General features: G+C 48.7%; 1 protein-coding gene across 3 annotated transcripts in view; it reads left to right on the top strand.

Annotated features, from left to right (window-relative positions):
* The first annotated feature begins 1842 nt into the window (after positions 1–1842).
* SH3PXD2A (SH3 and PX domains 2A) overlaps positions 1843–14261 on the top strand; it is a 269372-nt gene continuing 256953 nt past the window's right edge. For all 3 annotated transcript variants that reach the window (XM_075423671.1, XM_075423672.1, XM_075423670.1), the window contains exon 1: positions 1843–1940. In XM_075423671.1, the coding sequence (XP_075279786.1) occupies positions 1869–1940 (72 nt within the window). In that variant the 5' untranslated portion in view covers positions 1843–1868. The remainder of the gene's footprint in view (positions 1941–14261) is intronic.

The following is a 14261-nucleotide window of genomic DNA, read 5'->3' as shown; positions in this document are numbered from 1 at the left end:
GCCCACGCCAGGCATATTTTTATCAATGGGTTATTTGAATATTTACATTTCCAAGGAAGAATTTTCTTTGTTTGCTCTGCACACCAGGGACTTGTTGGCCAGTCTAAACAGTAAAGGTTTCTAATGTAAATAATTGCTCCGCTGCCTTGTGTCATGCGTGAGGATTAGAGGTGGGGCGTCCCTCAAAGAAGGGGGTGCTCTTGAAGGAGAAGAGACAAGCCTGAAAAGCGACAACAGAAGTGGGCACACCCGCTTTTCCCCTCTGTCGCCCTCCCCGTTACCAAAAGCCGGTCTCGCATGTGCCTGTCCTAGGGTGGGATGCTGGGATTTTAGCATTTTCTGTCGGTTCACTAGTTTTGGTGAGCTGTGTGTGGCAGCTGAGGAGAGAGGAGAAGACAGGCACGGAGCGTGTTTCCCTAGCATTAGGCAGCAGGTACCTGGTTCCCGCCTGGAAGCGGCCGGTGGCTGTGCACTGATGGTGCTGCTCCTGGTTTTCCTTCTTTTTTTAAGCTGCTCATGGAAACCAGCTCTGGTGTGAAACCAACCACTTTCAAACGGCAGCCTTCAGGCTCAGCTATCTACGGCTGCATGACTCTGGTGACTCTCTTAAGATCGTTCTCCTTCTCTGGAGATATTCAAGACCCACCTGGACAAGGTCCTGTGCAGCCTGCTCTAGGTGACCCTGCTTCGGCAGGGGGGTTGGACTAGATGACCCACAGAGGTCCCTTCCAACCCCTACCATTCTGTTGTCGCAGGGCTCATAACCCTTGTAAAGGCTGTGATTCAGAAACTGTGCCTGTAGCACGTAACGAAATTGCGCTCTCACTGTAAATACGGGGCTTTTCCTCCTAGGAGCTGGGACCTTCCTGCCCTCCTCGGCTTCAGGTGTGGAGCTGTCAGCAGCGCTCTGGAAGCTTGCTGGAAGACCTGCACGGGCCGCTGCTGAAGAGGCTTCAGAGGAAGGAGAGATCTGAGCGACTTCAGTGCATCTGGCGAATAGCTGACGAATGTCATGAAACGAGCTGAGGGCTGGGAGATCACACGCGAGTTCCCGTTTCTGATGTAGCTTTCAAATAACCATATGCAAAGTAATGACGCATTATTGAAGAAAAAAACAACCTGGAATTTCTAGGGCGAACTCTTCTCAAAGTGTGACTGAGAAAGACGATGCTCATCTCTCTGCAGAAGTACAAAGCACCCAGACGGGTTTATCGCTCTAGCAGCCCACGACAGAGACTCTGCGCGACCTCCTGCCAGCTCCCCGCCCTCTGCGGCCCCTGGACCTCCCCAGGCGGTGCCGGCCTTGAGCTCCCCGCCGGGGCCCGGGGGCTCTGAGCTCGGCGTGACCTTGGCCGGCCGCTGCGGGAGGACGGCTCGGGGATGGAGGGCCCCGGGGGCGTCCAGGGGTCTCCCTGAGGCCGGGCCGGGTGGCTCGGCAGCCCCGGGCCCGGCTGGGTTTGGGGGCGCCTCCGGGAGGGAGGGGTCCCCGCCCCCCGCGGGGTGTGAGGGGGCGCGCGGGGGGAGGCCGCGGCCGGCCGACGTCTCCAGGCAGGCCGCGCCCCCCCGCCACAGGGGGGCGGTGGCTCCCGGCCCCCTCCCGGCCCGGCCCGCCGGAGCCCCCCAGGGCCGCCCGGGGGCGGGGCCGGCGGCCGGGCCCCGCCCCTCCCGCCGCCGCCGCCGCACTGGGCGCGCAGCCTGAGGCAGCGGGCAGGGCGCGGAGCCGGGCCGCTGCCGCGGGGCGGGGCCGGCACCGGGGCATCCTCTCTCTCTCTGCCGCCCGCCCGCCCGCCGCGCCGGCCGGCATCGCGGCGGCGGGTGCTGCCAGCGCCGGGAGGGAGCGGCGGAGCCCCGCCGCGGTGTGCGCGAAGATGCTCTCCTACAGCGTGCTGGACGCCAACGTGGTGGACGTGGAGAAGCGGAGGAACCCCTCCAAGCACTACGTGAGTGGCGGCGGGGGTCCGGCCGAGCCCCCGCTCCGCCGCCGGGCGGGCTGCTGCGGGGGGCTGGGCCGGGCGGGGTGCGGGGCCGCAGGTGAGGCGGCCGCGGGGCTCCGGGACCCGCGCGGGGTGAGGGAAGGCGGCTCTTTATTTCTCACCCTTTTTCACCCCCTGCTTGGCTGGGTTTTTTTTTATTTCGCTGTTACGAAGTTTCCTTCCCTGCTGAGGGTGGGTCTGCCCTGCTGGCTCCGCCGGACCCGGCGCAGGACGGGACCTCCCCTCGCCTGCTCCCCGGAGTTGCCTTCAGACCTGTGCTGAGGGGGTCCGGTTTGCGCGGTTACCGAGCAGACCCGGCGTTCGGGTTCTCTTTCATCTCTCTCGCACCTTGCTGCCGGCAGAGCAGCACCAGGGGAGGGTTTCTCACCGCCTGCCCAGACTCCGGTCCCGCAGGGTGTCGGCTGGAAGCGTCTGTGCCTGCTGGAGCTGGCGGCACGCGGTGGAGTAGCTTTTGCCCATCCGCAGAAGTGGAGAAAGCATCTCTCCTTCCTTCTCCGGCTCTTTCTGGGCTTTAGCTGCACCAAATCCTTCAACTCTTACCTCAAAACACAACCTGTATTTTAATACACAGAAGGCTGGGTTTCATGTGTCAGTTATCCAGCTGTGGTAAGGGAGAGCCCAAGGGGGTGTTGCGTCTGGCGTGAAATCGCTCCGAGTATTCTGTGTTTCCTGGCGTTGCACGTCTGCCAGGTTTCTTCGGAGCTGGTCAGCATTTGAATGGGTTGCCTGCAAGATAAGGCCAAAGACCGGACAAAAAGCTTTGTATTAGTATTTCATACAGCTGAGCTTTTTCCTCTGAGGCTTAGACCATAACCCAGTGTAAGGCTAGAGGGCACTATGTTGCTGGGAGATGCTCATTTGTAGATGCAAAGCTGAAGCTCTCATCTACTGTGGAATTAAGCATCTTGTGCCCAGTTCATAGGAGTGGAAGTTCTAGGTCTAGTGTCCCTCTCAGGCTGCCGGCTGGACCTGTGCGTTCAGTCTGTTACTCATTGAAAGGCTTCTTCAGCTTTTTCAAGCTGCAGCTGCTGTGAGCTGTGGCTGACACCACTGCAGGCCGTCACCTCACCTGGAAGGTGCCAGCAGTTCAGCATCAGAGAAGTGCGGCTGCCAAGCACAAAGATAGGCGAAAGAGCTGGTAGCAATACCTCACCAATCGCTGACAGAAATTGATGTTGTCAGTTTCTTATTTGCTGGAAAATAACCAGAGAACAAGGATTTAAATCCTTTATTTACGGTTTTGAAAGAAAATATTTCCCATGTCTTCTTCCACACACACATCTGTGTTTCCTTGATGATCATTGTCAGTGCATTTTTATAACAGTAGCCTAAAATGTCCCAAGAAGCTCTTGTTAATGCTTCTGGTGGCAAACCTATTTCTTCCCCTTCACCCTTCTCTCCATACACCTTTTCTAATATTGTCTTCTGCATAACAGTTCCATGTCCCTGTGTGTCCAGTTCTTGGCCAGAAAATCACAAACTAGGTGGCTTGTTGGGTGACTAGTGTTGTGTCTGCCTTTTGTCGCACTTACTTTCAATCTCTGGCTGTACAGTATTCAGCACAAAAGGGTCTTGATTCACAAAATATCAAGCATTGAAGTAATTCAATTAAAAACAAATTATCCACGTCCTTGTGAATCTCTTTCTTTTATATGAGTGGATTAGCCCATATGTCCAAAAATCTTGAACTCTTAATTAATTTCCTAGATTGAAGTTTGCTGCAGCCTTTTGTCTTGCTTTGGCTGGAGTAGCTCTGAGGGTGAACCTGCACTGTCAAAGAATTTAATTCCCTGGGTCTGATCCATTGATCGCTGTTAGTTTGGTTCTGTGCTCTTTTTTGACATGAAACAACTATATTCTTCTGAAGTGATTATAGACATGACTTGGGATTTAGCACTCTCCATTGCCTGTGGATTGTTTAGAGAGTGCAAAGCTTGGTGCTCTCTGCCTTACATGGCTCTGTAATATCAAAAAAAGCCCTTCTACCTCCAACATCCGTAAACACCTTCATGCCATGCCTGAAGGCTATGTGACATGTACTTTGGCATCCGATTGACGATGTATTTCTCTGGTGGATGGTGACATGGGTATTGCAGGTGTTTTTACCTGACTCCCTTTCCTTTTAATTGTGATTTTTCAGGGCCATGGCGGAGCCTGGAGAGGTGAAGGCAAGTTTTAGGCATTGTGAGCACATGCAGAGGGCTAAATGTGAGTAGCGCATAAGCCCTTGCACTGCTTGGCCTAGATGCCAGGAATCGTTTCCTGGAGCAGATGTCTTTCATGATATGAGCATAGTTTTTGTGTCCTTGACTCAAGAAAGTAAAAGAAAGAAGGTGGCTTTGCATATCCTCTGCTGTGATCCTCGTATGTGAAACTTCTAAAGAGATTAATACCTCACTGGAAGATTTGTAGGGCTCTGCACATGTGAAGAGATTAAAATCTTAGATCCAGTGTTACTTGATATGAACCCAGCCAGCTCTCCCCCCTCCTAGGAAATCACTGCTAGGGAAGGCATCTGCAGTGCCTCCCTCTGCATCCCCATCAGCAGCTGGGTAGCACAATGCCACCCGGTTGGCTGGGGCCCTGGATGGCAGCATGCGAAAGGATAAAAACAAGGCTGGATCAATGACCACGTGCCTCTTGTAAGGTATATCCCTAATATAAGCTACTGCTGCTTTTACAGCTTTTGACTTTCCAAATTAATTTCCTATTCTTTCTCCATACTGATGGTCTTTTAAAAATTGATCTGTACTTGATAATACTTCAAAAATGTGAAATCTCCTTGCTTTGCCCCTTCCCTTTTCTTTTAACAAGAACAATGTCAGGAAGGTCAAGTCTGGGTTTGTTGGAAAGACCCTTGGTGCAACAGGGGTCATGCATTGGGTAAGCAATGCTGTGGTGAAGCTGGGTGGATTAGGATGCTGCAGTTAATGGTTGAAGGTGTCAGTTAATCATTCTGAAGAGAAAAAGCTGGTGACAAAATCCAAATCCCTTTTCTGGCCTCTGCTTTAAACAATTCGAAAGTCTTTTCTCTCAGTTGTTGAAATTTGATCTGTTTATGGGGTAGCTTCTCTAGCTTTTAGTCTGAAATTGTCATTTTCTGAATTAAACATAAAATGATACCCAAACAGAAATGTGTTCTCTGTTTAGAAAGACCCACTGTTGATGCTTGCCTCCTTTAACCATTTGTTGAGGAGCTTAAACAAGATGTGCTCCCCCTCCCTCTCTCTGCTTCCAGGTTATCTTTAGGCAGATAGCTTACTCTTTACCCAAATGTTTGACTCCTTTAGAAGCTCTGCAGGGAGCCTCTGCCTACCAGATGTGCTTGATCCTGCCCTCAGGGAGGTGAGAGGGGCTTAGCGTCTTCACCTGTTCACAGCTTTGCAGGACCTGGGTGATGGCAAACATTCGTTAGGAGCCAAACAAATGGGATCTCCCAGTCCCCTCCCTGACCATTTGCTCTTCCGCAGAGGACAGAGTAGTCACTGATGTGCATTATCTCACTAGACATTTATATGCTTGAGGTCATTTCTGAGGTCTCTAAGTGTGCCCGTGTTATCCCAAGGGCAGGGATGGAGACATCAGTACAGATTTCCTTTCCAGCCTAACTCTGCTCCTGTTGCAGCTGGGCTTTATGTGTTTGTCAGCTTTGTACAGCATGGAGGGAAGGTAAAACACTCTTGCTTTAGAAGTGGCTGCCATGTCTCTTTCCAGTTAGTGGGGTGCGTTGTTGATTTTAGTCATCTGAGATGCCTGCATACTGTCCCAATTCCTCCCCAGCGTAGTTATTTCCTAATGCCGTCTCTGAATGTCTTCAGGTCTCTTGTGTAGAAATCTCTATGCTGCAGGGATGTGGTTGCTAACTTCCTCAGGGCACTGGCATTGCTGAGTTGTAAGGGATGGAGTCCTGCTGTGCTGGGTTTCGGCACTGCTCCAAGGAGAACGTGAGTGTGCTTGTCACAAGTGACCTGTTGTAAAGTGGCATGCTCTAAAGCATCCTTTGAAGAAAAAACGCGTACTGCTAGGGTCGAGCTCTGTTCCTTGTGTCTTAGCTGCTCCTGCTTGCTGCTTAGGCTCAAGAGTGACTCAGATGCAATCAGGCATCTTCATGGCTGTATTTCTCTTTGTTGCAAGCTGCTGGCTATGTAAAGACCAGCACTGACAAGGAGGGTCTGGACGTGTCATGGGTTTAGTGGTAAGCATCTTTGTTCCTGTGTTGGTCAGTCATTGCTACCAGGAGAGATGGAGCTGGATTCCCCCTGCCTGAGTCATCAAGTGGGTTGTCCAGTGTGGCCCTGCCTGCAGGTCTGAGTTAAGGAGCTCCATGTGCCACTTGTGCTAGGAGTACTGGCGGTTCATGGGTAAGAAAGGATCAGCCTGGCGGTTTTTGACCCTTTTAATTAGCAGAGCTGGAGACTGTGAGCCAGATCTCTTCCAGAGTGAACAGGGTGTGACATACCTGGAGCTCACATGGCCAGTGGCCTGGGGGCAGAGCACAGTGAGGGACCTGATGTGAATCAGAAGGCAGTGTTAGATGAGTAGATAGATGGAGTACCTATTTAGGACTTAGGATCCATTTTCTGCTCTCCCCTTCCCCCCATCAAGATGCTTTATGTAGCTTTCCTTCCAGGGGCCATGATCCAGCTTGGCTCACTGGTCTGAATTATTGTTATTACTATTATCTTTGCCTGGGGTGCTGGGAAAGAGCCAGAAAATTAGCAGGCTGCTCTGTGACTTCATCGTTCCTCAGAACTGAAATTCTGTGCACTGGCAAGGGTTATGTCAAAGGTGGCTGTGGTCCCCCGTGTGCAGAGCAGACGAGAGCTCAGGAGAAAGCAGACTGGGGTAAAGCAGTCCCTCTCCCTGGCAGTGGCTTTCTCTGTATGTGGACCACCACCCTGCTGGGGTAGACACGCGTCTTTAAGGATAATTTCCACCACTCCGCCTGTTTTAGATGCGGATCTTACGATTTTGCAGACTGAAAATTTTTTGTTGTTTTTTAATGGCTGATTAAACATGTCAGGAAGAAAAATCGTCACTATTTCTGCAATATCTGGAAGCTGTGGATACAGCTCTCTGCAGGTTGGTTCAACTCTTTGCCCCTTGCCCCAGATGGCCAGAGGAGCGGGGATAGCAGGAGGGAGAGACCAAACCTGGCTAGTCCAAAGCTGCCTGCACCCACTGGTGCTCAGAGGACTTCTCTCTTCCTTATCACTGCGACCAGGTCTTGATGGAAATGTTGCTTGTCAAAGTGAATTTCTTCCCTAAGAGCAGAGATGTTAGTTTCCATATCCTGTTGGGTTTTTCACTTTTCGGGCGCCACTCTTTCATGAGGCCAACATAACATACAGATTTTTCCTATTCACTGCCTTGAGGGATTCGCTTTCTTCTGTTTCTCAGCATTCTCTTAGCCTTCCAGTGCCATGCCTGCATGTGATTCTCTCTCTCCGTGGTCTTTTCCATGTTACCTTATCTTAGGAAGTGCCCAGGAGAGGCACAGTCCTTTGAGCTGTTCCGAGCAGGTTTGCAGAGTTGCTCAGACAATTCAGGCATCTACCTGCTTTTCATCATGCGCTGTTTGGCAGTTATTGTCTATATAACTCAACTCAAGGCTTCTTCAGCAGGCAGTAGGGTAGCCCAGCAGATCAGGGAGTGCTCACAGTCCGTTCTTCCGGCAGAGATGTGGGTTGGTAACATTCAGCCAAGAGACAGTAGTATCTAAATTCAACAGTTTGCAAAGTAAGCAGCTGTCTCCAGCCTTAGGAATAGTTTAAAAACCAGTGGAGAGGCAAGCTAGTTGTCCTGATTTGTTGTGGTCAGGGCAGAGTGAAATAACACAGGAGGCTTTACGTCCCGGCAGGCTGCCTGTACTGACTCTCCTGTGGTTGAGCCTTCAGTGTGCTGGGAGGGCAGCCAAAAGAAAACTCAGAAAAAAGCTTTTAGCAAGCCCACGAGCTGGGGGCAACAGCTCCAAAAGCCTTCAAGTTCCATTTTAAAAGAGACAAAGATGCCACTGTTGACTTTCACTGGGACTTGGCTGCCAGGGAGATGTTGTCTGGAGAGACAGCACAAATGCTTTCAGTTGCTGCAAGCTGCAGGTGACTTCTGGCTTCATAAGAGCCCTGAGTGGAGTGGGTGGATGGGCACTGGGGCCCACTTATGCAACACAGCTTGATGGGTTGTAGTCAAAACTACGCCGGTCTCACTGCTTTGAGCTAAAAGGGAGAGGAATGGAGAGACCTTTTCCCAGAAGGAGTGGCTGGAGAGAGGGATGAACAGACATCCTAAGGAAGCAAGAGGTGGAATAGGAAATGGAGCCAAGACTTCCTGCACCCCAGAGGAGTCCGCCCGTTCATCCCACCCATGCACTCAGCCCTTGGAGAGATGGGCAGCTCCGAGGTACTGCCCTCCTCCCATCCGTGTGAGGTAGGGTATATGCTGCTACTCTCGTTGGAAGATGAGGTAAAAAGAGGTTAATGATTGGCCCAAGGCCACCCATGAAGCATGTGGCAGCATTTTCTATTCTATTCTTTGGCTTCCAAAGCAGTCTTGCAATTTATCTGATAAAAGTACACGGCCTGAAAAAATACTACTCTCGTGTTCTGTCATTGTCTTCCTCAAAACCCATTTCCCATTTTATGTGGATTAAACAGGAAGAGGGATTCAATGTGACCCTACCTGAGGCAGGAGGTGACGTACAAGCTCTCTAATTTAGTCATTTGGGAGGAAACAGCTGGACCTTCTAATGTGAGATGATTTTCTTTTTTTTTTTTATCTTCCTTTTTCATGCTGTATCCTCTTAATCTATGCCTGCAAAGGGAAAGGGTCCCCAGTAACCACGGAGAAGAGCAGGATCGTTAAAGGAGGCTGACAGCACCGTGGGTCGTTTGGCATTGTGAAGCTGAATGCTTTCTTGTAGCTAGAGCTGACACCTTCTTGCCAGGAGCATGCTGTGTAAATTACATGAAGAAGGCAGAGAGCTGCACAGTAGCATACTGTTTGAAATTGGTGGTGTCTGCTCCTTAATCAGGTAGTGTCAAAACCAAATACACTCAAGTCAACGGAAAAAAAACTCCCAGTAATTTCCCTGGGCCTTGGCTCACACCTCTAGAGAGAGGCTGCATTGAAAGTTTTACTGAGAAGTTTGTAATTACTATGTTTTTTAATACAGTGCATCTCCCTTTGTCTTTACTGTATAAGCAAAAACGTATTCTCCTCGATCTCTTTCTCATCCTCTGCCAGGCAGGGACATCATCACGTTTAGGGCGGGTGGGAAGGCAAAAGGAAACCAGGTGGATTTCTTCACGTGGAAGGATTTTAAAGTGGAACATCTTGCAACCTAGTTAGAACCTTCCCACTACAGCTCATTCACTTACGCTTTGCACCACCTTCTAGGTGAGTATGTAATAATAATGTAGTCAGTCTTTCAAAATCACATTCACTAGATGTCAGTAATATGTTATACTCATTGTATGTATTTATAAATATGGGTTTTTTTTGGAATGCATAAGAGCCTTTGTTACAAGGCAAGGATGCTTTTGCACTAAAACGTGCAGACAGACCTGAAAGATGGTCTCTGCGCTGGGCTGTTAAGACAAGCGATGACACACGGATACAGGCAGGTGGGGGCAGTGAGACAGCATCAAGTAGCTGAGCAGGTAATAGTCTGAACGTAATGGTAACCCAAGCTACTGGCTGGTGGTCATTTAGACAACGTTGCAAAGAATGGGCCTGAAGGTAGTAACACTTTAAAATGCCCTGAGGTGAAGGCAGAGCAGAGAGATATTCTATTCGTTTTAGTACCTGTAAGTCCTTGAATGTGGTGATGTTAACTGGTGCTTTCATGCTTAGAGTGACCTTTGTGATAATTGTCAAGATTCTTTTCTTGATTTTATTGAGCTATTGATTTCGGCAAAGTTGCTTCTTATTCCAGTTTTTAGAAGTGGAGCTCAATGTGTAAGTAACTAACCGAGTCCTCAGACTGGGACCATTCTATTTTTGTGGGCAGAGTACACATCCCCAAATCTGTATCTTCGTCAGAATTTCACATATCGCACTAGTATGCTGCAGTATATTCTTAATTGGTCTTAATAGTCACTGACTACTCTAGCTCAGGATCTGGGTGTACCATGGCTTCACAGTAAGGGTATAACGCTGTGTAGTAGCATTCATTATTATAATGCAACTTCTTTAGTTTTTGATGGTTGACTCATTGGATAGAATAAAATATTCATAGACTCTAAGTGTCCAGAAATACATGTGCAGTCCCATACATACTGTGTTTGAAACCTAACTAGCAATAATTATTTTTTGGTATGTTGCTGGCACTGTTTCTCTGACCAATGGGGTGTGTCTTATTTTTCGTGTAAACCAGGCAGTGATGCACTGGGCTCCTATGCTCTCAGCAGTCAGCAGCATGATTTTATAGGTTTGATGCAAACTTGTTTGCAAGGGAAACGTCCCTATTTATGTTCATAGGCAGAAACATGCCAAACCTCCACTAACCATAGCTGTGTTTAAACAGGAGCTCCATACTGCCATTCTGTCTCCTTTACAGAAGTTTTCCATAGCTGCCCCTGAAATACTGGAAGTGTGTTCTCCACTGTCCAGGACATGCCTATAAATGCAAACTTTAATGTATAAACTTCATAGATCATCCAGAAAGGTTTGATCTAATGTCCTGTGTGATACACACAAGACACTGTGTAGTGTGGTAGAAGAACTTATGTGTCCTATACTGGTGGTGTGGCTTTGGATTGTATGTGTAACCTCTCTGGATTTAGGTGTGCTCTGCTGCAAAGCCAACAGCATTCACTCATCTTTTATAAAGTGTAAAGAGGTGTGTGTTACGTGGGGACTGACTGCTGGCATTGGCTTTGAAACCTCCAAGTATGGGTCATATTCCTCTACCAGCAGGTCCACTCCGGGAGCAGCGGTTGCAGAATGGCAGGGTCACGGTGTTATCCGGAAATGGGAGTCAGACGTTGCTTCCCTAACAGAGTTCAGCAGACACGGTAATGAATGAGATGATACAAAAACTATGTTCCCCTCTGAGGAAACTTACATTTAGGATTACAGCCATGCTTGCCGGCTGTGAGCCTGTTCCTCTAGGGCATTGCTTCCTGTCTCAGAGTTCCAGTGTCTGTGGAGGTATTTGAGGTGCAGAATGGAGCATGGTCTTTCTGGTGGCAAGGCCCTTGGCCGCAGGCTGCTAGCTGCTGTTGTCTAATCTCTCTCTGGTGGCTCTGTATCCCCTGTCAGGAAAGCTCACCACAGGTGGAATCTTCTTGCCAGGCATTCTTGCACCCTCGGAGATTTGATGCAACAGAGAGCATCTGAATTACTGTTTTCCAAACTCTGTGAAGATGAGATTTCTAATTGCTCCTTCAGCATGCCTGGAGATTTTCCTGCTCTGGCTCAGGTTGTTCTGTTATTACTTATAGATTAACTCACGCATATATTTTTCGTGAGTAAAAGGTTATTCACGATTTTCCCCTCTCTAGCAGGTGCAAGGTCACAGTAGACCTCTGTGGCCTGAAGCAAAATGCTCTGACAACCAGTTTTAAATGTTTTTCCATTCCCCTGCCCTGTGAGTGCTCTGCTGCACTGTCTCAGAGCTCAGTGTATTTCCTTTGCCTGAAAATTTGGCACTCTGACACCTGCCTCATCTCGAGCAGCCTGAGCTGAGGGACGGTTATTCATGGCATAAATGGTACAAGAGGCAGCTGAGCTCCTGGTCTTCAGCAGAAGCAGGGCAGCTGGCACAGCCCCTGCTAGCATGTAAGTGGGAGGCTTCCAGTTTCCCAGGGCTGTCACTCCAGCAACTTTCACTGGCATTAAAATCACTTATAATTCAAAAACAAACAAACAAGGAAATATGAAGTATTTTCCTGGAAGAAAGCCATGGAGAACAGATTAAGTGCATCTCCCTCCTCCCGTCTCCCAAGCGTGTCAAAGGATGAAGGACTGGAGTTCAGCATTTTCCTAAGTGGGATTAAAACAGGCTTGGGAGCTGGCTGCTGGGAGCCAGGAGCAGGAGGGAAGCTCTGTTGTGTGTGTTTTATATATCAGGTGAAACTGTCAGAATCCCTGAACCAGTGTTGCTGGTAATATCTCTTTTTATTAACAAAAGGACTGCTTATTTTCTTTAGTAACAAGAGATTAGAGCTGTTGACTGAAGTAGAGAAGAATAAAATTTGACTGATTCTAGAGAAACATCCATGCTGGTTTTCCATGTACCAAGGGGTAGCAACCCTCTGTCTTCTGTGTTTTACAAGCCCTGGACATCCTTAACAAGTTCTTTCCTTTCCCTGGATTCAGATAAGTTTTCCTTTAATCCTTGAGCAGAAGGTTTTTTGTAAAGACAACACAGGATGTTTTACTCAAAGGGAGTCTAGTGCAGTAGCCAGCCTCCAAACTACTCTCACTTGAGGGACATGGAAGAGTCTTCCGGCTGTTACTGCTCAAGAAGAGATTTTCTGTTTAATCTTTTGCTGCTGTCTTTGTAATTGTAACAGTCTATGTCAAAACTCTGGACTGTTTTGGGGAAGTGGCTTTCCACCTGTTTCTGAGCTGGGCAGCTGTAGCTTGTGCTTCATCCCTTAATACAGACATCCCCAATTTGTAAAGATAAATATAAATAGTTCAGTTTAAGCTAAAAATATTTAAAGTGAATTTGTCACGGGTAACAATCCTTGGAGACTGCGGTAATCATGATCTGGGCAGGAGAGTCCATCAGTCTGTTTTTGAACTTCCCTCTGTCCTCTTGGCACAAGGAGCAGTGGATTTTTGTGTAGCAGTAGCAATTTGCTACTGGCACTGGAGAGTGACAGTGGTGTACTGGTGTGCGAGGGGCACTGCCACCTTGGAGGGAATCTCCTTTTTTTTAAAGAACTGAGGCTCTGGCCCAAGTGAGTGGCTTCTGAGGATGTACAGCCTGGGGATGGGAGCAAGGCATTGCTGCTCAGACCCTTGGCCTCACTGCTGAAGGTGTTGGCCAGGTTGCTTGGCTGTGGCAGTGCTGGGTTTTCTACTGGTCCTTTCAGCTGTGAGTAACACCGTATCTGTGTGCCCTCGTGCTGACCGTGATGAACACTGGGATTACTGTTTTACATAATTCTTACCTTCTTGTGCTGGGGGAGTGTGCAGGTGTTTGGCAGGAATTGGGGTTTTCACCTAAGGCTTTGTCAGTGTGTGAATGAATGTGTTTTGCTTCTGTTTTAACTTCTGTGTTGCTCTGCATTTGAGCAAGAAGAGAGCATGGTCAAAGAAAGTGGGTGGAAAGCAGAGGTTTGCAAAGGATCTTTAGGTCCCATTGGAGCTGATGCCACAGTCCTGGCCAGGTTCTAAGAATACTCTTTTATTCTTTCATATTTTTCCCCTTCTTCTGAAAAGCTCTAATCTTGCCTGCATCATGGGGTTATTTGCCATTGTCTTATTCTGGAATTCTAGGTGACCTTCCAAGGATAGTAGAACTGGACTGAAGAGTATCTTGTGGACAAACACCAGGGCCTTCCACTGGGTTTTGAGGGTCTGTAGAAGGACTGAGAGTCCTTCTAACATGCTAACATTCTAAACACTAACATGCTTACTACAGCCTTTGTGCCTGAGGAAAAGTGATACAAAGCTTTCCCTGTGTGCTGAGGGCCTTGTGGGGCTCTGCCCACCATGTTATAACAATGCTAAGCCATCAGAGCTCTGACTTATCTGGTGAGTAGAGTAAGATCATTCTCTACCAGGCACTGGCATTTATGGGAGTCCAGGTGTCCTTGTGTTGGGATCTTATTGGTGAGGAGCTGAAGCCTCTTGGGCATTGTCTTGCTGTGTATGAGAGGTGCTGGGTTATGATAAAGACCTTGACTTGGACCAAGTTGAGGGTGCAACTGGCCATGTGGTTTGGATCACGGGGGACTTGAAAACATCCTAAGGAATCACGCGAGGAAATGATGCCCACTGTTTCTATTTGTCAAAAGGTAGAGACTGTAGTTAGTACTAACACAGGACTGACAGTCCAAACCTGATCGAACACGTGTTTTATCTGCCAGCACCTTGTCCTGCCTGGTCCTTCATCAGTCTTCTGCATCTGGTTAACATGAGCAGATCTGGATCAAACCCCTGTTGCCCAAAGGCCAACATGTTGTCTTTACTGCATGTTGTGACAGAAAGGGTTAAAGAGAAGGTGATGGTGGCTAATAGCTTGCTTTAGGCAGTTACACAGCAGTAAATGCTGAGATGACATGGGAACGCTCTTTAGCTGACGTCCTTGCG

The sequence above is a fragment of the Opisthocomus hoazin genome, chromosome 6 (assembly GCF_030867145.1).
Source record: "Opisthocomus hoazin isolate bOpiHoa1 chromosome 6, bOpiHoa1.hap1, whole genome shotgun sequence".
Classification (NCBI taxonomy): Eukaryota; Metazoa; Chordata; class Aves; order Opisthocomiformes; family Opisthocomidae; genus Opisthocomus; species Opisthocomus hoazin.
The sequence above is the reverse complement of the archived record's forward strand: the minus strand, read 5'-3'. Positions and strand labels throughout refer to the sequence as shown.